At 42.2% G+C, this 22,370-nt stretch overlaps 1 protein-coding gene across 2 annotated transcripts; it reads left to right on the top strand.

Moving 5' to 3' along the window:
- Positions 1-8: 8 nt before the first annotated feature.
- Positions 9-21,205, top strand: BBS2 (Bardet-Biedl syndrome 2). 2 transcript variants are annotated; one of them, XM_053952493.1, is made up of 17 exons: positions 9-234; positions 1,612-1,839; positions 2,216-2,341; positions 2,618-2,680; positions 5,196-5,273; positions 7,429-7,533; positions 8,400-8,486; positions 10,250-10,385; positions 12,265-12,404; positions 13,191-13,335; positions 13,909-14,080; positions 15,115-15,244; positions 15,845-15,913; positions 16,497-16,634; positions 17,079-17,191; positions 17,870-18,018; positions 18,681-21,205. In XM_053952493.1, the coding sequence occupies exons 1-17, from the start codon at positions 118-120 to the stop codon at positions 18,785-18,787; spliced, it is 2,103 nt and encodes a 700-aa protein (XP_053808468.1). In that variant the 5' UTR covers positions 9-117; the 3' UTR covers positions 18,788-21,205. The 2 variants fall into 2 exon arrangements, with proteins under 2 accessions (XP_053808468.1, XP_053808467.1); XM_053952492.1 differs by having other exon boundaries at positions 15,845-15,976.
- Positions 21,206-22,370: the final 1,165 nt, after the last annotated feature.

Raw genomic sequence — 22,370 nt, 5'->3', positions numbered from 1 at the left:
GCCGGCGGATCCGCGTCCGGCGGCGGCCCCGCGGCCCGGCCAGGCTCGGCTCCCTCTGGCGTTCCCCGCCCTGCCCCGCCCCGCGGCCCTTCGCCGCCCCGCGGCCCTTCGCCCATCATGTTGGTGCCCGTGTTCACGCTGAAGCTCAACCACAAGATCCTGCCCCGCATGGTGGCGCTGGGCCGGTACGACGGGACGCACCCCTGCCTGGCGGCCGCCACGCAAGCGGGCAAGGTAACGGGGCAGGAGCAGCCTCGGCGGCTGCGGCGCGGCCTGGCCCGGCCGAGCAGCCCCGGCGGCCGCCGCGGAAGCCGCGCTAACCCCCGCCAGCTCCCCTGCCAGGGCTGAGCCGAGGCAGGAGCCGGGGGCTCGTTCCCCTCGCCCTCCGCAGAGCCGCGGCCCGGGCGCTCGAGCTGCGTGCGGGCACGGGGACGCGATGCTCGAAGCCTCGCTCTGCTGCAGCAGGGAGCTTGCAAACATTAATAGCAGGAGACGAAGCTGAGCAGTAGCAGAGGTGCCCAGAGAGGCTGTGGAATCTCCAGCCCTGGGGAAATTCAAAAGCTGTCTAGACACAATCTGGAGTAACACGCTCCGAGGGACCCTGTTGGAGCGGGAGGTTGGACTGGGTGACTTCTGTGGCTTCTTCCAGCCTGAACCAGTTTACAAACCCAAGTCGCCAAAGAAATTTACGTTTTCTAGCAGACAGCGGGACTTTTTTTAAGCCATGGGTTTTATCATGCAGTTCTTAGAGCAGTGAGCCTTGGCACTGTTACAGACCAAGCTCTGTGCTGATAACGGGACTGAGGTTTCTGTGGGTGATGCACAAACAGCCTGACGGGAACAGAGAGCATCCTGTGTGCTCTTGTTTAAGTTAGAAACATAAACAAAACAGAATTAAGTACAACCTGACTAATAAAGCATAGGTTGAAGCATAAACCCACAGGGGCACTTAGGTTGTAAATACAAAGAGAGTTCATCTGTGATGTTTCCCAGCATTATTAATTTTATTTTGGCACCTTTAGAACAGCATAGAACAAGGGCTTGTCTAAGGGACAGACTGCACAACTAGAAAGCAAACTGTTGAGCCTGTGATCCTCTGACTTGGCTCCAGGCAAATTACAATGACTGAACATTGGTCAGTGAGAGTAAAACCATATTTATCATTCATCCTTTTTAAATTAACCATGTTCACCTACAGATGGAGGTTACAGATATGTACCAGGTAAATTGTGTTAAATGTTTGGGATGTTTTGCAAATACTGTTACCAGCTGGAGCTAATTTGTTTTGTTTGTTGTTGCTCCCTTTGGTTTCCTGCTTTTGCCTTACTCCAAAGACTTGTCAGTTGTCATTTTCAGAAACAAACAAAACAATGATGTTGCAACTCCACTGGTCAGAGCACTGTTTTTCCTGCCATTTCCCTTTTTCTGGTATAGTTTAAAGAATAACTGGGAGAAATACTATTGTCAGTAAAACCCCCAGTCTTTTGTCCACATTTAGGTTGAGTGAATGCCTTCTATCCCATCACAGTTATTATCCAAACAATAGTCTTTACTGTTTGTATACAAACAGATACATGTGTTGTATTAATATTGATATCTTTGTTTCTACAGGTTTTTATTCACAATCCTCATGCCCGAGGACAGAGAATAAACACAAACCGAATGGTGCAAAGTAACCAAGATTCAGACATTTCTCTTCTGAACATTAATCAAGGGATTACTTGTTTGACTTCGGGGGTGCTGAACCCACAGCTGGGTTATGACTGTCTTCTGGTTGGAACACAGACTAATTTATTGGCTTACGATGTGTATAACAACTCAGATTTGTTTTACAGAGAGGCAAGTTGATTTAACTGTCTGCTTCTTTTAGTATCTCCATAATTTTCTGTTTCTTTGAATTGTAAAGATTACAGTTTTTACATTACTTTGTCAACTAATTATGTGTCTGTGCTATGCATTACTCCTACTGCTATATTCAGAATGTTTTGTCTCTAGAATATCTGCAGTATTTCAAAATTAATATATGAAAATTTACACTCACACATACAGATATACATTGCATTCATATGTCCCATCACCTAACAAGACCAACTTAAAAAAATAATAGGCATTCACAGCTCAGCTAAACTAATAATATTGGAAGCTCTCTTCTTCACTTGTGTGGTCTGATGTATTATTGCCTGCTGTTTCTTTTTCCTTTAATGCTTCTTTTCAGGTTTCAGATGGAGCCAATGCAATAGTTCTTGGGAAGCTGGGAGATATTTCACCTCCACTTGCTATTATTGGTGGAAACTGTGCCCTGCAGGGCTTTGACTATGAAGGAAATGACCGTTTTTGGACGGTAAGGCCACGCATAATAGTTTTGATGTTATTAGAAGACTCTTTCAATGGTACTAAATCATCCTGGTTTTTTTTTTAATATGATAACTGTTATTTTAGTTGTTGATTGTTCTTAATTTATCTCAGGTCTTAAACTGTATTTTAGCCAGCTATTCAGTGCACTCAGGTGTTACTTGAACACTGATTGTGTCAATTGCTCTTCTCCAGTTGGGATAATAAAAATAATTCAGCTTCTGACAGCTATGACCATCACTGAGTACTGTCCTTCTCATTGCAGGTTACTGGAGACAACGTTCGTTCATTAGCACTGTGTGACTTTGATGATGATGGAAAAACTGAGGTTTGTAACCATTTACACATAAATTCAGTTGTTCTTGTGGTCTTGTAGTGAAATGATAATTAAAAAACTTAGATTATCAAATACAGCTGACTTACTTCACCAGTTAAATTTCTCATTTTTCTTTACGCCAGGAGCAATACAATGAAATGCCTGTGATCATCAGTTGGCAAGGCATCTATTTCAGTGGTATTTCTTGAATATGGTTATGAAATCTTTTAAATTTCAGAGAAACAACTTGCAAGCTTACATGTAAAAGTGAACTTTAAAAAAACTATTCTTTTGAAAAGCTTCACTTATGCTCGGTAAAATTGAGAAATCTGTCTTCATGTCCTGCCCTTCTGTTTCCATATAGGGACACGGGGAAATGAAACACCCTTTGCTTTGCTGTTTTAAAATGACAACAACTTGTAACACACATCTTACTGATAATGATGTGAGACAAACAATAGGAAACAGCTGCCATTCTGATTGTACAGGCTGCAAGAGCTGGTGAAATTGTGAATTTGGATGGCATTCTCTTTTGGAAACATTTCTTCATCCCAAATGAACAACTGTGCTTCTAAATATGAATATTTAAGAAGATTAATGGCTTCCTAGTATACATCAGATGCAAATCAATATGAAGTTAAATCATTATGCTAAAAATACTTACTTTTATAATTTGTCTTAAGACTTTAAACATAATTACTTGAACTTCTTTGTTTAGTTCCTGAAAAATCCTTGTTTGGAATATCCAATTGGACTATGTAATAGTGTGTAAAGGGCCTTGACAGTTTTCATGTGTTTTTTATAAGCACTAAACTGATACAGGCCCTGCTTGATTGGGATCTTTAGGAAGTGAAACAGCTTCAGGTTTTCAAATCAATTTTTGCACAATTTCTTTTCAATTTTTTAATGTGCTGAGAGGTGTTTATAGAAAGTGGAGACAGTGTCTAGGGATTCAGAAACCAGGAAACTGATCTATGACACTAATTGCAAATGTTTTGCACTTGTGCTTTTAAGTGGGTTTTGCTATATTTTTCTGCTTGATAGAAGTTCATTCTTGGCAGTTGGTGTAATCTGGCGCTATTTTGGGCTGAGTAGAGCTGGATACAATATCTGACTAACTTGTTGGGCCAGTTACCCCAACATGCATTTACTGAGACATTTTCAGGGTTCTTTTTGATCTTAATTATCTAGGTGATTTTAAAGGGTTTTTTCTTTATTTACTTTTATTTGTGGCTTTTATGAAACTGCCTCTGGTTTAAAACTGAAGTTCTGAGAAAATGCAAGAAGAAGCTTCCTAAATTATCACTTTGTGTCTTACGTGGTAAATGACTGTGTCAGCTTCATTTCTGTTCTTTCTGCCCCAGTAAAATCAAGTTTATATTTAAAATTTACTGATTTTAAAAACTACATGAATATACTTCTAGTAGCTAACAGAACTAACTTCTCACTGCCTTCCTCAGGATTTTTTGATTGCTGAAGGTTACTTTCTGCCATCTGGCAGAATACTTGTGGAGCAGAACTTTGACTCGCTCTTTAAAATTTCTGTCCAGTGGAATGAAAGTCACTGAGGTGGACGGGGTGAATCAAACTAACCCAAAAAATCTAGGCATGTCTGGAAAATACAGCATCACCAGTAATTGTGTCAGGATTTTGTGCTTTTATCTGGTTGCCTTTTGCTGGTGGTTGCAACTTGGTCAAGAAATCTGTGCTTCTTAAATATGTTAATTGTTGCAAATAATTTCAGTAGGTGCAGTAGACTTAGCTTGATGTGATTTAGGTTGACATAATATGAAGCATGTTTACTTGGGAAGAAAAAAAAACTCTTAATATTTTTTAAAATCCAGCTTTGTTATGGATTTGTATCACTTTTGCCACATAAAGATGAAAAACTCATGGGTTCCAGTGGGGAAAAGTACTACCAGGTTTTAGACTTTGATTTGTAATTCTGTTTGTCATTGATTTGATGGATGACTTTATGGACAAGGCACTGAGCAGGTCTGTTCCTTGGTTTATCAATTTGCAAAGGGAACCTGACAATTGTCACGATCTTCAGTATGAACTTTTCCACTGGGCTCCTTTCCAGTTAATGCCTTCTACCTGGTGAACTAGGAAACAGGAAAAGAACTAAAATGTAGGAAATATTAAGGAGTGAGGAGGCAGAAGACCCAATTCAATGCCTATTGGTATAATAATTTACATCAGTTAAAGCTGATTTTACTTCTACTTGGCAGTAGTGGCAGCCACCACTTAGGTTGGAGAAGCAGAGATGGTTGATACTTGGATTCATTGAGGTTGGTTTTTTTGTTTGTCTTGTTTTTGTTTTTTTTTTTTTGGTTTTTTTTTTGTGTATGTTTGTTAGGTTGTTGTTTTTAAATGAGAGATCTTCAGTGCAACACTTGCAACATTTCACAGATCTGTTAAAACCTCTTCATTGCTGGACTTGAAATATTCATTTGTCCTCTGGATTCTGATGCTTGCTTCCTTAGCTTGAATGATTATTTTTAAAGAGCATTAATTTTTTTTTCAGCTTCTTGTTGGCTCTGAAGATTTTGACATCCGCGTGTTTAAAGAAGATGAGATTGTGGCAGAAATGTCAGAGACAGAGGTAAATTATTTCTGCCTAATGTTTATTATAGTTGCTGACAGAGCTGAAAGTGTTGTGTACTCTAAAGCTTCTCTGGTTCAGATTTATTGTGTAGTTAAGTAGTTACTTAACTATTTGGCACAGTATCTATTCTGCTAGAACTGCGAAAGTTTGAGTTTAATAATGTCTTTCATCATGCAGGGGGCTTTTTGCTTTGTTTATTTATAAACCTTTCACCCCACTGAGAAAAGTGACTGTTCTTGGCTGACAGTCAGGAGCCTGTGCAAGGGTGATTAAGGTTGCTGGATTGTGGTTGAAGCTTTTAGTGTCCTCTGAGTAAAAGGATGCCTTCTGCAGTTTTCCTCAAATGTTTTTGATGCAGTCATGATGATGAAACTTGTCCCTGTGTGTATATCCAGACAGTGCATGGCAGGGTAGAAGGGGGATGCCCAGGCAAAACGGGAAGATTATATTGCAATTGGAGTTACACTCTGGCTGTATAAAAAGAGCTGTGGTGACTGAAGTAAGGTATGGGGGCAGATATGTTTACAGAGGGATAGGAATAGCTGTAGGAGTTGCTGTTTAGCTTAAGAACTGAGAGAAAATGCCCACTGATTTTGGTTTCTAGGAAGGGAGTAGAATATCCTTATCACTTCATTTAGAAGTGTCCTCAGTCTTCTCACGGCCCTTCTGGACCCAAGGTAGAGTTAGGTCACAGACCTTTGTCCTTTAAGATCTGAGACCTCCCTGCTGCCCAAGATGGGGCTAAAAGGCTTAACTTATAAACCACTTATGAAGAGCTATAAAAGACAAAGCCAGGCACTGTTCCAGAAAAGGAGGTTGTTGCTATCACTACAATTAGAACTGGGCCTGTAATATGTCTTGTTCTCTGTGTAGTGGCTAGTCTGGTCATTAGATATTTCTAGTTAAAGGGATGCTAAAGGTATGTCACTCTCAAGTGTGATTCATTTCCAGATCCTCAGTAGAATTGTTTTAAGTTCACACCTGCAGTCATAGGAGGCCTGTTATGATTCTACTGTTCTTACATAAAAGGACACAGCTGAACCTAAACCTTTCTTTTTAGGAAGGTAAATTCAGGGAACAGTGTCTTTGTACATTATGTTTGGTTTGGAAGTCTTGGATAGTTTTAATTTTCTGTGTTTATTCATTTACTCTGGTGAAGCTGAAGCTGTAGACTGTTGTGGTTCTTACAAATGGAGAATAAATTTGAGTTTATTGTTATGTTTGAATTTCTGACTGTTGCTGTGGTCTTCTGTCCCTTACTGGGTACTTGTAATTTAGTTTAATACTTAGGAAAGACTCAGCAGAATATTGTGAGAGGAAGGGATAAAGGGTTTTGAAACAAATTTTTGTGGTAAAACATCCAAGGGGCACAGTCAGATAAGTTTAAATAAAATGTTGGGGAAGAATTTAATTGAAAGAAGTCTCCTGTGCTACGTTGTACAGAAGACCAGACAGATGATTGCAATTGTTCCTCCTGACATTAAAATCTCTAGTCTCAGTGTGTGGAAGAACCTGCATTTCCAAGCCCTGAGAACCTTAGCTCAATGAGGAATGAGTTTTAAAAGGAGTGAGAAACAGGCCAAGTTATGACTCTCAGGTCTTTCTCAGAGCTTATTCAGGTAGGACATCTAGCCTGGTGTTCCAAAGGAGTCCAACTGTGGCAGTTTTTAATTTTTGTCTTACTAGCGCTGGGCAAAGATTTTCTACCAGTAATATCTCCGGGGCTTTCCTAACCCAGGCAAGTTGAACCTTTGGCATCATCAGCTCTTTAAGCTTAAGGAATATTGTGTGTAGTTTCTCAATGCTAGTGTGTTAGCCCTGATGACCACAGGACTCATATGAGCAGTTGTTTTGCTATCTGTGGTAGGAAATAGTTGGTCAAAGTACACAGTTTGAGGGCAGTTCTGTAATCCTTGCTGAAGTGTGTCCTAACACTGGTAATACAGCTTGTGTGAGGAAATCCTACAAGGCCTTCAGTGATTTCAGACCGATTCCTAAAAGTAGTTACTTCAGCATTCAATACTTCCTACAACAGACTTATTTACCACTTAGGAAATGTAGGACTCATATGATAGGTCTATAGGCTGTTCCCTGTTAGCTGAAGTTGCACAAGTTCTCACTCCTGTGTCCTCTCTCCCTCCTTTCCCACCAGACAATCACTGCACTTAGCCCCATGTATGGCAGTCGCTTTGGCTACGCTCTTGCCAATGGCACCGTCGGAGTTTACAACAAGGCAGCGCGCTACTGGAGAATTAAGGTTAGTCCAATGGTGGGGTATCATCACTGGAAGCTTGAAGGCTGCCTGGAGACTTGATATCTAATTTTAGGTCATTCTGATGTTACCCTTAGGTGAGCTTTGCTGAGCAGAGAACTTAATGTAATTTTGTTCTTACAAAAATCTACCTGTTTTTATCGGTTCTATAAAATACCAGGTCAGTTCCTGCAGTATTTTAGGCTGTTGGTGGTGGTTTGAACAACAGGGATACAACCATACAACTAAGGATTCTTCAGCTTAACAGGAGACATTCGAGTTCATGTTAGAATATCCTCTGGTTGAATCAATAAACTTTTTCAGAAGCTGAAATCTTGCATTGTCTATGTTCAAGGTTAATTTTTCTCATCAATAGCAATTTCCTGCTCCAGCAAATCAGTTTGACAAGATCCTTTCCTGATGCTCATTTTAATATTCTTAATATAACACAGAACATTATATTTAATAGTAATAAGAAGATTCCTCGAGAGGTGGCAGGAAGAGGCTCATGGTTGTCCTTAGTAGTCTAATTTTATGACTGTGCTGAGGCCCTGATACTTTTTTTCCTAGAGGATTTGGTTTTTACACTTCGTTTATGTGAGTTCCAATCATTTGCTTAGATGAAAATGTATTTAAAGGAACTATCAGGGCCTTTAAAAGCAGTGTACTAAACTAGTAGTGCAAGGGCTAAGATGTCACATGTGTCTATGTGTCTGTGACCTTAGTGATGCTGAAACTTCCTGTTAAGAGGCATAGTTATACTCCTTTCTGTACTCTCTGTAGTCTCACAGTCCAGTGTTTTGCAAGTGGCAAGTATGTGAAGTTTAGAGAACATACCCAAGCTTAATTTGTTCTTTCTTTTCTGCCCTCAGTCAAAAAACCAAGCAATGAGCATACATGCATTTGACCTGAACTCTGATGGAGTGTGTGAGTTGATCACTGGCTGGTCTAATGGGAAGGTGAGTTTATACAGGGGAAAATGAGGAGCTGTAGATATGGGGCTGTGTTTGAGCAAGGCTGTTAAGTTATCTGATGAACAACAACCAAAAAATGAAAACCAATTGAGAAACCTGAGCACTGCAGATCTATTGCAATAAACCTAGTTTGGCTTGTGAGTCTTGTGCCAAATGCAAGATCAGAGAAAAGCTGCTTCCCCTGCTTAGCTCAGAGTCAATTGCTAAGGTGTGGCAAGTTGTTACCATGGCAGCAGAGATCATATGCCACATCCTAGAGTTCTTGAGTGTCTCTATTCAGGTGTGTCTTGAGGACACGTGAATAATCCTCTGCAGTGTGTTCTGAATTCCCAAAACTACAGAGAGGACAAAGCAGTTATGTAACAGGAGAGCAGCATCTGTCTTGACTGTGGCAGGATTAATCAAGCATTATTTCATTTTATGTAGAGGCATTCTATACAGCTCAGTTTTAGTCTTTTAAGCCTGTTCCTTGGTATTCCCCTTTGCCAGAAATGACTGTTCTAACTGCCACATCTCTCCTGGAAGCAGCTTGCCAGGTTTTTCTGTAAAGCTGTGCTTTTTTCTTCACACCTCTTATTACTCTCATTAGCCCGCGGCACTTTAATAACTTCATATCAAGCTGGCAGTCCTGAGCCCAGATGTGTTGTAACTTACATTGGATTAGATGTGTAACGTTGTTAAAGAGAGAACTGTGGTGGTGAAACAGCAGGCCAGAGGCCTTACAAACTGGATCCTGACTTGAGCTAACAGAAGCCATGAGAAAGCTGACAGCTCTTCATGAGAACAGAGTCCTGCAGCAGTGAAAAACAACTTATTTTCCTTGAGAAAGAACTCCAGGACTGTAGAAAACAACCTGCTTTCCCTGAGAAAGAACTCTAGGACTGTGAAAAACTCTAGCCACCTGTATAAACTGTTTTTACACCGTTAGGTAGGAAAATGAAAATTGTATGTCACAAACAACTCATTCTGCATATGCACACCAGCTGATTGAGTGACCAATCAGTACAGGGTAACAACTTGTTACTGCCCAACTGGGGATAGACAGGGGATGCTCTTTAAAAACTCTTTATAAAGAGATGCATGAATAAACCAAGATATTTCCTCTTTGCTCCATAAACATGTGCCCTGCATCTTTCTTTACTGAGCTTCACAGTGACAGAGAACCTCTCCTTGCTTTGCTTCTGTTCTTTTCCACTGGTAGTCTCTACTCAATTTGTTGGTCTGAAGCAGTCCATAACTCCTAGAAAGAGTAATGCTGTGATCTGTGGAAATTACACAGCATGAAACTGAGCCCACCTCACCCTTCTTATCAAATGAAAGGTAATTGAAGGTTGTGGTATTTGTGTATAAAAATAATTCACCACACAAGGGCTGCTGCTGAGAGGAGAGGTTGTAAATACTGCATTAAAGTTATTTCTGGTTTAGTCCCATCATTGCTGCATCATATGTGCATAACCTTTCCAGTGCAGATTTGCAGTTCCTTTTATTTCCTTCCTTTTTTAGTTTTGTAACTTAGGGAAGCATCTCTGAAGAGAAGTTCCTTCTAGCTCCTTCTAGAGTCTGCCCAGAGGTCATTTCTTGATAGTACTTTTTTCATGTGTGGTGTTTGGATGAGCAGAGCTGCACCTTCCCCTGCAGTTCTGTGAGCAGAGCTGGCTTTCAGTTAACAGCTCAGAGTATGGCGTGACATGTGTTTTGGAGATGGCTTTTCTCTTCATGCTGAGGCTTGGAAGTTTTTGTTTTTCCAGGTTGATGCACGCAGTGACCGGACTGGGGAGGTCATCTTTAAGGACAACTTTGCTTCCTCAATTGCAGGACTGGTGGAGGGGGATTACAGAATGGATGGGAGCACCCAGTTAATCTGCTGCTCAATTGATGGTGAAGGTAAAAGCATTGTTAATGGTATTAATGTAATACACAGCAATATCAGGCACATCACATCGTCTCAGATTAGCTAAGCATCGTTTTTGTTCCAACGTTTTGTGTGCCAAATTCCCTTTGCTTTATGTGCAGTTAAGGGAATTTTGGGTTATGCTATCTGCAGACAGGATTTTGAATATTGCCTTTTCTGTGAGAATCAGCATGTGTTTCATTATGATCCAAGAAACCATCAAAATTCATTTGTCTAATGGAAGAAACCCCATCCTAATGCAAAGATAATGATATTCAGTACAGACTCTGGTTCTTCAGGCTACATTATAATAGATGAATGTGTAGGAAATCTTTTTTCTATGTTTTAATTCTTTGCCACTTTACAGTAGGTAAAGGTGTTTAAAGAACTGAGGGTGTGTGTGTTTTGGTTTTCTTCTGCAGATGAAGAGTTTTTATATTAGAAATTTTAGATGTTAACAGTGCTTTGTTTCCTGGAAAATGCTATCCTGAGACTGGAGAAGTGGTGGATTATCCCACCATGCATTCAAGAAGTCAGATCTCGTTATTGTGAGTGGAAATAAATATGATCACAGATGATTTAAATAAGCTCAGGATGAATTTACAGGGATGGCTCCAGGAAAGACACTGGTGTGATTATCCGACTCCTTGGCGTCAGTGGCCTGAGACAAGCAGGTCTGGCACAGCCCATTTGAAACAAAAGCCTGTCCTTGTTAAATAGCAGTGTGTTTTGCTGACTGTCTTAATCATAGGCTGTGGGGATTTGCTGCATTTGGGCTTCAGCTTATAAAACTTCTTCCCAAGCTTATGGAAGGGGAGCATTGTAAGCAATTCTGGAGAACCTTGTCCTAGCAGAGTTGTGTAGGTTGGTATCACTGAACATGATCATCCTTTTCTGATGGGTCCATTGTAGACAAGCCTTGCACAATGGGGATCCCTTTAGGCCTTAGTAATTAGTGTGGCTGGGGTTATATAGAGAGTGTTATTAGAGTTCTATTTGGGACCAGCATCCTTTCACATGAGGTGTTCTCTTGTGTTGCAGTGGTTTTTGTCTTGCTCTCATTTTAAATGAATGATTCACTCAGAAATAATAAAGTGTGTCCTTTCATCAGAGGACAGTGTGCAAGCTGAATGATTTCAAGTTCCACGCAACTCTTTACAGGGCAGCAGTCATTTGCAGTCAGGCAGCATATTCTTCCCAGGTAAAAGATTTTTGTCCCTGGCTTTCATTTTTAGAGCTGAAGTCAAGGTGCACAGCCTTAGAGCAAAATTAAAGTTGTCTCATCACCTGTTCAGGTCCTCTGTCTCCACTGACAGTTTGAGGTATTTCCATAACTCTGTGCTCCTCTGGGCTACTGGGAAACAAGTCTTACCCCTTGAAGTGAAATATCCCTTGATTTGGGGAAAAGCTAGTGTGGGTAAATCTTGTTTACTGGCTGATTAACAGTGACTTACAGCCACTTCCAGACAGCCACAACTCCTCTGACCAGCTCTAGAAATCCAGGCACACATTTTATTAATTTTGCATAATTGTAAACTTGCCTAAGCACCTTAAAGAATGATTGCAGTGGCAGTGGGAATCCTCTTGCAAAAGGACTGTGTGCTGCACTTATCTGGTCAGGTGAGTACAGCTTAAAAGACAAGTTGGAAATTCACCTTTTTTTTTTTTTTTAAATGCAGTTCTCTTGCCTCAGTCACCAAGAAAGTAAGAGACTCTGTGGGTCTAAATCAATGCTCAAGTTTTCAGCTGGATAGTACTAGCGGAAGACCAGAACTGCAGAGGTGGTACAAGAGAGTCATGTAACAGAAACTGAAGTTCTGGGCAGGCTGTTGAAGTCTTTGCTGAAATGGGCTATGTTTTGTTTTTGTACAGTCCGAGGCTATCTGCCAGGAGGTGAGGAAATGAAAGGGAACCTAATGGATACAAGTGCTGAGCAGGATCTTATCCGAGAACTTAGTCAAAAGAAACAAAATCTGCTGCTGGAATTGAAAAATTATGAGGAAAATGCAAAGGTACTGCTTAAATAATGTCTAGGGCCAAAACACACCTTTGTGTTGGTAAAAATCCAGAGTAATCTGGAAAGCAGTTGTGGGGCAGTCCAGACAAGTCAGAACTGCAGCTTTGTCAGGATGCAGTGAGATTGTCTGCTGGGGGCTCCTGCCTCTGCATTTGGCTAGCTCCTTGTGCAAGTTCAGAACTTGCTTTTTGTATTTTAATAATGCTTTCTTTGCTTCTTCCTCTTGCCAGAGCAGTTGTGTTTAGAACTGGATTCCCTTCAGCCTTGTGCTTTGGCTTATGATTGAAAATTGTAGTTTTCAGTGCATAAGCCATCTTGGGAGTCAGAGGGGATTGTGTGAGAAGATTGGGTCACTGGGTGAGGGTGGGGAGCACTGCCAGGATGTAGGAATCACACTTATGGCTTGATGGTGAAAGTTTCAAAAAATAGTTTGAGGAAAGAGCAAACTCATCTTTGAACAGCAAATGACCACCATGGCAGAAGCTTGGAATTCTGTAAGATTGTGTTTAAAATTGACATATTTGATGTGTTCTTTGAGTAACAGTTTGCATACAGAGCTGAGGCCTATCCATAGTGAAGCACTCAAACATATTGTAGCCCAAGTGTCCGCAGCTCCATGCCCAAACCAGCCACCACTCATAGCTAGTTGGGAGCATGTGGGAATTGCTGTAATACAACCTTCCTCTGAAAGAAAAGAGTACTGACTTGTGTATATGTTTTCTAGGTTTTTTGAATCAAAATCTTGACATTCTGATGCTGATGGGTATGTGTTCTGTAACAGGCTGAATTGAACACTCAGTTGAAGGAAGCTGATGGGCAGAGAGGTCTGATTCCAGCAAACACCCAGCTCCAGACAGCCCTCTCAGTTAATCTGGGCTCTGACAGCCAGTCTGCCCATGTGGAGCTGTGTATTTCCACCACAAATGGTGAGTGGTAACCTTCAACCATTGATATTCACTTCATGTAAAATCATGCAAAATTTTAGTTAAATTTAGCTGATGATTTGAATGTCACCCCTTTATTGTTTGTAACGTCCCTTTTGTGGTTTCTTTCCTTTCACAGAGTTTTGAATCAAGCTGTGTTCCTTGGATGGGTCTTAGGGGAGGAGGAGTTGGATGGAATTTGTTTCTTATGTGTTATTTTCTGAGGCAATTAACATTTAACTTGGATGAAACCAGCATTGGTGATCCCTGCAGCACTTCTTGTGTTGACTGTAAACATCAACCCACAGCTGCATTAGTGAGGGTGTTGCATGAATGCAGCTGGATCTCAGTTGGCATTACATGCAAAACTGGAATTACCCCAAGACAGCAAATTCACCTTGCAGCAGGCATGCTGAGTATGCAGTCAAGTCCAGATAGTCCTGGTCACCTGGGATATTTTAACAATTCAGAGGAGTGATGTAAGGAGTTGAACGTGCTTAATTCTGAAAACAGTGGTGGTTTGTTGCTAGAGGACAGCTTTTAATTTGGGAGCTGCTTTTTCTTCCTGTTGCTAAGACACAATCATCCGTGCTGTGCTGATCTTTGCTGAGGGCATATTTGAAGGAGAGAGCCATGTGGTCCACCCCAGTCTCCAGAACCTCTCAGGCTGTGTTAGTGTTGCCCTTACTCCACCCAAAGATGTCCCTGTGGATTTGCACATCAAAGCCTTTGTGGGTTACCGAAACAGGTGAGTTTGTGGTGTGATCTCTGCTGGTCTCCAGAACTGTGGGACCAGGAAACAGCAATAATGTGGTTTCATGCTTGTCCCATGGGAGGTGCACCGTTAATTCCTGGGTGCTCCATTTCTCTATCTTAATGAAAGGAGAGCTGCGATGCTTTCTTAAAAACATTGATGCACCTGTGGCACTGAGTTCTTTCCAGACAAAGTCTAAATGCTCTGGAATCACTGTGAACTGTTGTGTTTTCGTTCTGCTTTTAGGGAAAGAATGCACACTTTTCCAGGAGATGTCTTACTGTGGGTGTGTGGAGGGAATCAACAGATGCAGAGACTCTGTCCTGTCATCCCTAAGGGGCTGGGCCCTGGATCATGGCTGCTCTGGGTGGAATGCTTGAGCAAGCCTGGAGACAAAGCTGTGTTTCTCAAGCTATAAAGTAACCCTGAGCCCATTTGGCTTCAGGGCAAATAGAAAGTAACACATGCTTGATTTCAAGACAACATTTTTCCAGTCTCCCATAGAAATCTCTCCGGATAAAATAAAATGTCTCTTCATATACCCTTGAAAACAGCTTTCTTCCTGCTCACATCTGCCAGTGCTGTTGCTGCCTGAGGAGGCAGCATTCTTTCCCTGAACAGGGAGGCATATTTTGAGAGCTAGCCACCCACTGCAGAAAGACTGTATGGGACTGAATTCCCTTTCTCTTTTCTCTATTTGCCTTTATTATTGCTTTTAATAAGACCTCACTGAACTTGTAAAGAAAACACCCAATCATATAGTAAAATTGTAAATGTATTAGCCTAGAGAGTATACTTCATTGGAAGGATTATTGAAAATTACAGCAATGGAGAGGAATCATACAACCGTGTGATAAGCCTGGAATTTCCAAGTTTCAGTGTTTCTTCCAGGGAAGCAGTAAGAAGCTGATTATGTAACTGGAAACTATGGGTGTCAGTCTTTAGCTAAAAAAGAACCAGGAGCCATTGCAATAGGTGAATCCCTGCTATGTTATTAACTCTCTGTTTTTCCATTGGATTGCTTCCAGCACACAGTTCCATGTATTTGAGTTGACAAGACAGCTTCCCCGCTTTTCCATGTATGCCCTGAGCAGCCCAGACTCAGCCACAGAGCCCCTGAGCTTTGTTAACTGTACCATGAATGAGAGGCCACAAAGGGTAAGTTTCTGCTCTTCTTCCTGGTTTCAAGTCTTGCACAGGTGAAGGGTTTGCAATCAGCTTGAGATTTCCAATAGCAAAGGAGAAATTATGCAGTGAACGGCACTAGTGGCCTTTGGAGTCTGTGTATTTCAAGTCAACCCTGGTTTTTTCTGTCTTTAAAAGATGACTCAGTTGAGGCATTCCAAGCATCAGGAATTCCTGCAGGAACTAAAGGCTTGAGATCAGAAAGTGCTTTATAGATATTATCTTGTTTGCTGTGTGCCTGCTGATAGCAGGAGACCTCTAGTGAGTGCTGAATTTTGTAAATGAGCAGAGAAAGGAAAAAGGTAGCACAGTGCTCAGGTAGTGGCTCAGTTCCGTAGCAGTCTCCGATTGTTGGATTTGATTATTTTAGGAACAGTCAGCTTTGGTGCAAAGATTCAATTGTCCTCATTCTAAGAAGTTCATGACATGGGGTTATGGGATGAAATTTAGTAAATGAAATTTCTGTGGTACCCTGAACAGAGTGTTCTGATGCACATTATTTGCAGGGACATTGTGTGGTTCCCAGGCTTTACACACAAGGGATGGCTGATGCTCTTAATTTTATTTTTCAAGATCGTTATGTGGCTGAATCAGAGCTTCTTGCTGCCAGAGGATGCAGAGTTTCAGAATGCTCCCTTTCAGGTTTGCTTCACTTCCCTTCGTAATGCAGGTCAGCTCTGCATCAAAATCAAGCCTGGTGGAGAGGTGAGTGCCTCTCTGGACAAGGGGGGCAGCCCTTCAATGATACTCCAGTAAAACCAGTATACCCATACTGCCAGTTGGAGGCAGTAAAAGTGAAGGATGACTAAACAGGCAGAGAAGGCACTCATGCTTTTGGAAACTTCTGTGTCTGTTTACTGTTGGTGGGTAAATTCCAGGGCCTGTTAGTGAAGTAAACTGCTTAGCCTGCAGATCTATAAGAAAGAGAGAAATTATTTCCTCACCGAATGGTTTCAGAGAGCCATAATGTGAGGCATAAAGGCTGCCTGTAACTTCTGCCTGTAACTGGTCCTGTGTGCACAGATGCCTCTCTATCCCAAACCTGAATAAAAGCCCCTTTGATATCAGTGTGTTCTTGTCTACTGAAAGCTGTAGAGCTTGCCTGTGCCCTCTTGATAAAAGGACCTGATTTGAGTGTGGGTAACTTGGAGAGGCAATACTGCTGGGCAGTTTCACATGTTCTGGCATGGAAGAGTGCTAAAGTGCTTTCTTTCCTTTCTGACAGATTTCCATCAACACAGATGATATTGATCTAGCTGGTGATATTATCCAGTCAATGGCCTCTTTCCTGGCCATTGAAGATTTGCAGGTGAAAGCAGATTTTCCTGCGTACTTTGAGGAGCTGCGTAAAGTATTGGTGAAGGTGAGGAGGCTTTGGACATTTCTAAGTAGGCAGATAAGCAATCACTGGGTTTTTTTTTATGAGATAGTCTCTAAACTATTTTATCTTCTTTTGTGCAAATCAGCCCACAATGGCTTACTGTATATTCTGTGGCACACTCAACTTTCTGTCTGTTTTTGTTCTGTAGAACAGGCCCTTGGTCCCATCAGTTGGTTGTTTAGGATAAAGTAAATATGTTGTCTGGGAGACTGAGCTCTGGTTTTGGGTCAGCATGTGAGATGTGTATCTCAGTGTACTCACCCTTTCTGGGGTCAGTGGGGAGTGAGGGGAAAGAGAATGGTGTCAGGGTTGCTGGTTGGTTAGGTTGGGATGTTATTTCCTATTGCATTGGGCTGAGATTTAACCTGAACCCTGTGTGCCCAGGGTACCAAGGACCCTTGCTCATGACTTGTTTGCCTTGGACAGGTGGACGAGCATCACACAGTGAATCAGTGGATCACTGCTGACATGGCTGAACTCTCCAACCTCATCCGCAGCATGTTGGTTCAGGCAGAAGATGCCCGGCTCCTGGGAGACATGTGAGCAATTGCTTCCTGGCTTGTGTGTTTGGGGTTTAGACACAGAAAAACATTGGTGTGATACAAGAGTTGCCTAGTTACAATTTTTGATGTAGAATTGTGCCTTTGATGGTCTCCTTGTGCCATGAGCTCTCCTTGAACCTTGTCATGTTCTTTAGGTAGGAAACCAGTCAGGGGAAGGCAACAGGGTTAGTGTATAGCAGCTGAGGTGAATCTACTCAGGATGGTGAGATATGTTAGAAAAGATATATTAAGGGAAGAAGGCAGGAAAAGCTATCTGTGGTGTGTAAGATTTTGAGAACACCAGGAAAGAAACTTTTGGTGTCAGGCTTTCATTCTGATTTGCTGTTTTCTGCTAATTCCGAGCTTTACACTGAAGAGCAGCAGTAAAGAGGCCCAAGCTACTGCAGGGTGGTGTGGTACTTTCACTGGGGAAAGTGGTGCCTCCACTTTGTCTTGCTGGATAAAATAACTGCAAAAATAGACTGTTCAGGGTTTTTTAGTAAAATAATGAGTATAACCAACATGTCTAGACAAGTCTGTTGTCTTGTAGCTGGCAGACAGGCAGGTGACTGTGGTAGCCAACACAACCATGTATTGCTACACCTTTATATTGACAAACCAGGAATGACTTTCTTGTCCTCAGAGATGCAAATAACTGGACTGATTGTTCCCCAGGAAAACCATGAAGACACGGTACAGCGAGCTGTATGACCTGAACAGAGATTTAATAAGTCAATACAAAATTCGTTGCAACAATCACACAGAGCTGTTGAATAACCTGAAAGCTGTGAATCAGGCAATCCAAAGGGCTGGGCGGTTACGTGGTAAGTCTTTGTTTTTGAAAGCAATGGGGAGTCTCAGACCCCCAGAGAAGCACGTAAGATGTATCCCAGAGGTCACCTGGGTTAGTTAAGTGACTTCAGGCTTTTTGGCCTGAAACTCAGTTAGTAAAAGTAATCTTTCATTCTTTAGTCATAGCCAATTACATGTGACAGTCAACTGTGAGTGTCCCGTATAATCTGGGATCACAATTCTATAAAGAACAATTTGAAATAATTTCCAGATTTCTGAATGAGGCAGAAATTGATAGTTTTGTTGAACATACTACTTTAAAAATGTTTTTAGAATTACTTCAGTTCTTAGTTTTTTTAATTCTGCTTTTAAAAAAGCAACTACTAACTTAAGCAGGGCTGTTTTATCTGCATTATTAGTCCTCTAGGTCTTTGGGGAGGGAGGTGCTTTTTTGTATGTTTATAGCATTCCCCTTCCAACAAGTTCTCATAAGACAGAGCTACAGGGGATTCGTCTTTAAAGAAAGGATTTTATTTGTGTACTAGAAAAAAGGTGATGATTCATCATGTGTTTAAAAAGTATTTGAAAGAAATTCCTAAATTCTCAGCCTGGATCGAGTAAATATTTTTACCAGTTTATTACACTGTAACTGAGAATTTTTTCCCTTTCCTTTCCTTTTTTTCCCTCCTTGCAGTTGGCAAACCTAAAACACAGGTGATCAGTGCTTGTCGGGATGCAATAAGAAGCAACAACTTCAACACACTGTTCAGGATAATGCGTGTGGGAACAGCTTCTTCTTAGGCAGAGGAGCAGCAGCTGTGCAGAGGCAGTGATTCCATGCACTGAGCAGATAATGGATGACAAGCAGTTAATTCAGACCGCTACTCCACTGTAGGTGAAGTAAATACAATGGTAGTGCTGTAGTTAACTTGTTAGGTGAGAAATGTTATACAGACCAAAACTCCATTAAGAGAGCAGCAGAGTGCAGATGTGGTATTTATGCAAGACAGAAGTTCAAACAGTTATTTTTTATTACAGTAACTTATTTATGTATTTAAATATATTTTGTAGTTAAGGCATTGGTCTTTTCCATTAAAACATAGACTGGCTTGACTGATTTTGTTCTGATTTAGTTGGGGAGATATGTACTGCTAAATTTGTTTGTTGAAAAAAACCCAACCCAAAGAACTTCTCTGATTTCTGCTGCATAGTTCCTTTACACTTGAACTCCCTGTGCTGGAGAGTCCGGGGTTTCACACAGGGATGCGTGGCTCTCTTGGTAAACTGCAGAGCAGTGCACGAAAACCACCAAAAGATAACATCTTGCTGGCTCTTAAGCCAGAAGATCTTTGACAGGTATCCAGTTCCATGATCTGTGCAGGTAGGATGTGGTCTGTTTCATATCCAGCATTCTCCCCACACCTGGATTGCAGAAAGTTTTGCTTCCACCTACTGGTTCTGTGCTACTGCTGGAAAAACTGCAGATACGGAGATGAGCAAGGGTGCATTTCAGGAACAACAAAAACAAACTACACACCCAAGCTTGGTGCATAATCATGAAGAGCTGGTAGTACTTAATGGGATCAAAAGAAGAAGGTATTGGAAAATTACTTGGCTCCTGGCTCAAACCTGTTTAATTGTGTGATCTCTTAGAATTGGATTAAAATATTACAGTAAGGCTCTATCTCAGATCTAAAGGTATTTTAGAACCTTTGCCAAAGCAAATTTCTTTTTGAAGCTAAAAATAACCTGCACAGGATCGAGATTGGGCCCAGTGCTCCTGCATCAGCATCACCCTTGCCACCATACAATGGTGTTTGCAACGTGGGCAGAGAGGAGTTGGCCCCTCTCGAAGTTCTTGGGTGGCTTCTTGGGGGTGTCAGAAAGAGTCATGGCCTCTTACTGGTCTCTCTTACAAGCCACCTGAATTAAAACCAGCAACTTACCCTTTGTTACAGAGCCACTAGTGAGCATGGTGTGACCAGTTGAATGGGGAATGTAATTCTATCAAGGTTTTATTCCCAAAACTGCCTCTCACCACTGCCTTGGCCCCTTCCCTATGGAGAACTGTGCTGCTGAAAGCGCAGATCAGTGTCAGTTAGAATCTGCAGCAGGAGCTCATTTGAACCCTTCAAGAAACTGGTTGTTAGTCAAATCCAGCTGCTTTGTAGAAGGGTGGTGAGCCACCCATGCTGTTCTAAGCAAGTGAGCTCAGAGACTTGATTATGGAACAGTCTCCTGGCATAAGTGCTGGGCTTTCTGCCACTTGCTGTACCTGTTCCCATTGTTTCAAGCTCTTGTTCTTTATGTTCAAAATCCTAATGCTTGCTTGCTTACATTTATGTACTCCATTTAATGATAAGAGAGCAAGAGAGCGGCTCTGATCAGAAAGCAGCTTTCCCATCAGTCTGATTTTCAGGACTATGCACCAGGTACTGCCAGTCTCAGCTGTGGTCTGCTCCTGGCAGTGAGGTCAGTCCTTCACTCCCTGTGCAGACCTTTGGTAAGGCTGATTTCCCTTATCTAAGTTTCTGACAACAAATTTTAAATTTATTTTCCTGTAAAACCAACTTTTACCTTTGACAAATGAAAAATGCACATACCTTGCAAGCGGCTGCACGTAATTGTAAATACAGATTGGTATCCAGCAAGAGCATCTATAGAGAAAGCTCCCATTACTGGCACTGTATAAATTAAGGCCCCTCTTCCTCCAGTAGCTCATGTAATTTGAAATTTTAGTGAGTGAAGTCTTTCCTCTGTACCTGCAGCACCAGTCATGCCTGGGACTGCCTGTGGCTTTAGGACCTAACAAGAAGGGCGGGAGCGCAGAGACGTTCATTTTTAAACCTTTGAAAGCTAACTGCAAATTTGGCTTCTTAAATTACTTCATCTGAGTCACCAGAGGAAGAAGGGTGGTTCCTTATGTGATCAGGTAGATAGGGGCTTGCTCAAGCAGAGGCTGGTATGCCCTCTAGTGTAATACCTATTATTAAAAAGCAGCGAGCTCTAAAAAGCCTGACTTCTTCCCAATCTTCTGGAAGGATGTTCCAAGATCTACCAAGCACATTGTTAGGCTCACAATGCAGTCAAAGAAGTAACTTTGTTTTGTTAATGAATTTACTCCCAACTTTGCCTAGCAGACTGTGCTGTGAATAGCTGTGGTGTCTGTCAGTTTTGTTCCAAACTACCCAAATAAAGTAGGGTTTTTTTTCTTTGAAACCGCCCTTACTTGTCTCGTTCTAGGGGAGAGCTCAGAATAAGAACTTGTTCTATAAGAACGGCCTTCTTCCCAGGAAGATCTGCTGCCCCAGTAGCAGAAAGGTACCTCAAGAAACCATGATTCAAAGGGTTCTGTCCTCACTTCAACATTTGTTTCTAGCTTCATCCCCTTACCTTTGTAAGTGGCAAAGGAAGATTAAAACTGAGCAAGAGAGTTTTGGCAGCACACAGAGATGCTTGCTATGGGAAATGAGTCAGAATATGAACAAGATCTTGCAACAGCTGCTCAGGGCAACCACCTCCCAGCCATCCTTCCTGCCCAACAGAGTGCGAGGGACCAGCTAGAACTGAGCAGCTGCTCATCATCTGGGTTGGAACTGACACTGGAACTACAGAGCACAGCGCTCTCTAATAGCAGTGTTGGCCCCTTGCTCTGGCACCTGTGGGGGCTGAGATACCTTTCCCTTTGGAAGCAATGGCAGGGGTTCCTGCCACCTGCCTCAGGGATTCCTTTTTTGAATTTTGTGTGTTGGGATCGAAGCTGAAGGCTCTTGCTCCTGTATTTTCATGCAGACATGCCCACAGGACATCCCACCTGCTTGGGAAAGGATCCAGAGTACTCATGTCAACAGCGAGCCTTGCTTTGAGTTCACTGCTCCTGTACTGCCAGCTGTGGTCTTACCCCACTGTGGTGGCCTCCAACAACAGGCCTGGAATGGGAGAAGGAGCAGGCTTTAATGCAAAGCTACCCTCTCCCTAACCCAGGAGAGACAGGAGCGATGAAACATGCACACTCCCCAGCTTACTGCAAGCCCATGGCCTGCACTGGCTGGCTTGCATGAGCTGCAAGAACACCTGTCTCTCAGTGACAAAAAAAAATTCAGGCAAGCAGGTGCAGACCAGGGCCGAGCCTCCAGCAGCATGTTCTGCACTCTGGCTGTCTCCTGAAGCATTGGTACAGCTCTGCTGCACCTCTTGGTGGGCTGGACACCTCAGAGGTGAGTCTGGCACAGTCCTGCTTGCAGTGACTGTGGAGCAGGTGCACAGTATTGAAAACGTGCAGGGAGGGAGGTGTTGCACCAATGCTACACTCGCTGCCTTTCCTGCAGCGTTTACCACAGAACTACGCTGGCTGCTGCCTCAAAACATCTGAGATGATCTCCAG

The sequence above is a fragment of the Vidua chalybeata genome, chromosome 11 (assembly GCF_026979565.1).
Source record: "Vidua chalybeata isolate OUT-0048 chromosome 11, bVidCha1 merged haplotype, whole genome shotgun sequence".
NCBI lineage: Eukaryota > Metazoa > Chordata > Aves > Passeriformes > Viduidae > Vidua > Vidua chalybeata.
The sequence above is the reverse complement of the archived record's forward strand: the minus strand, read 5'-3'. Positions and strand labels throughout refer to the sequence as shown.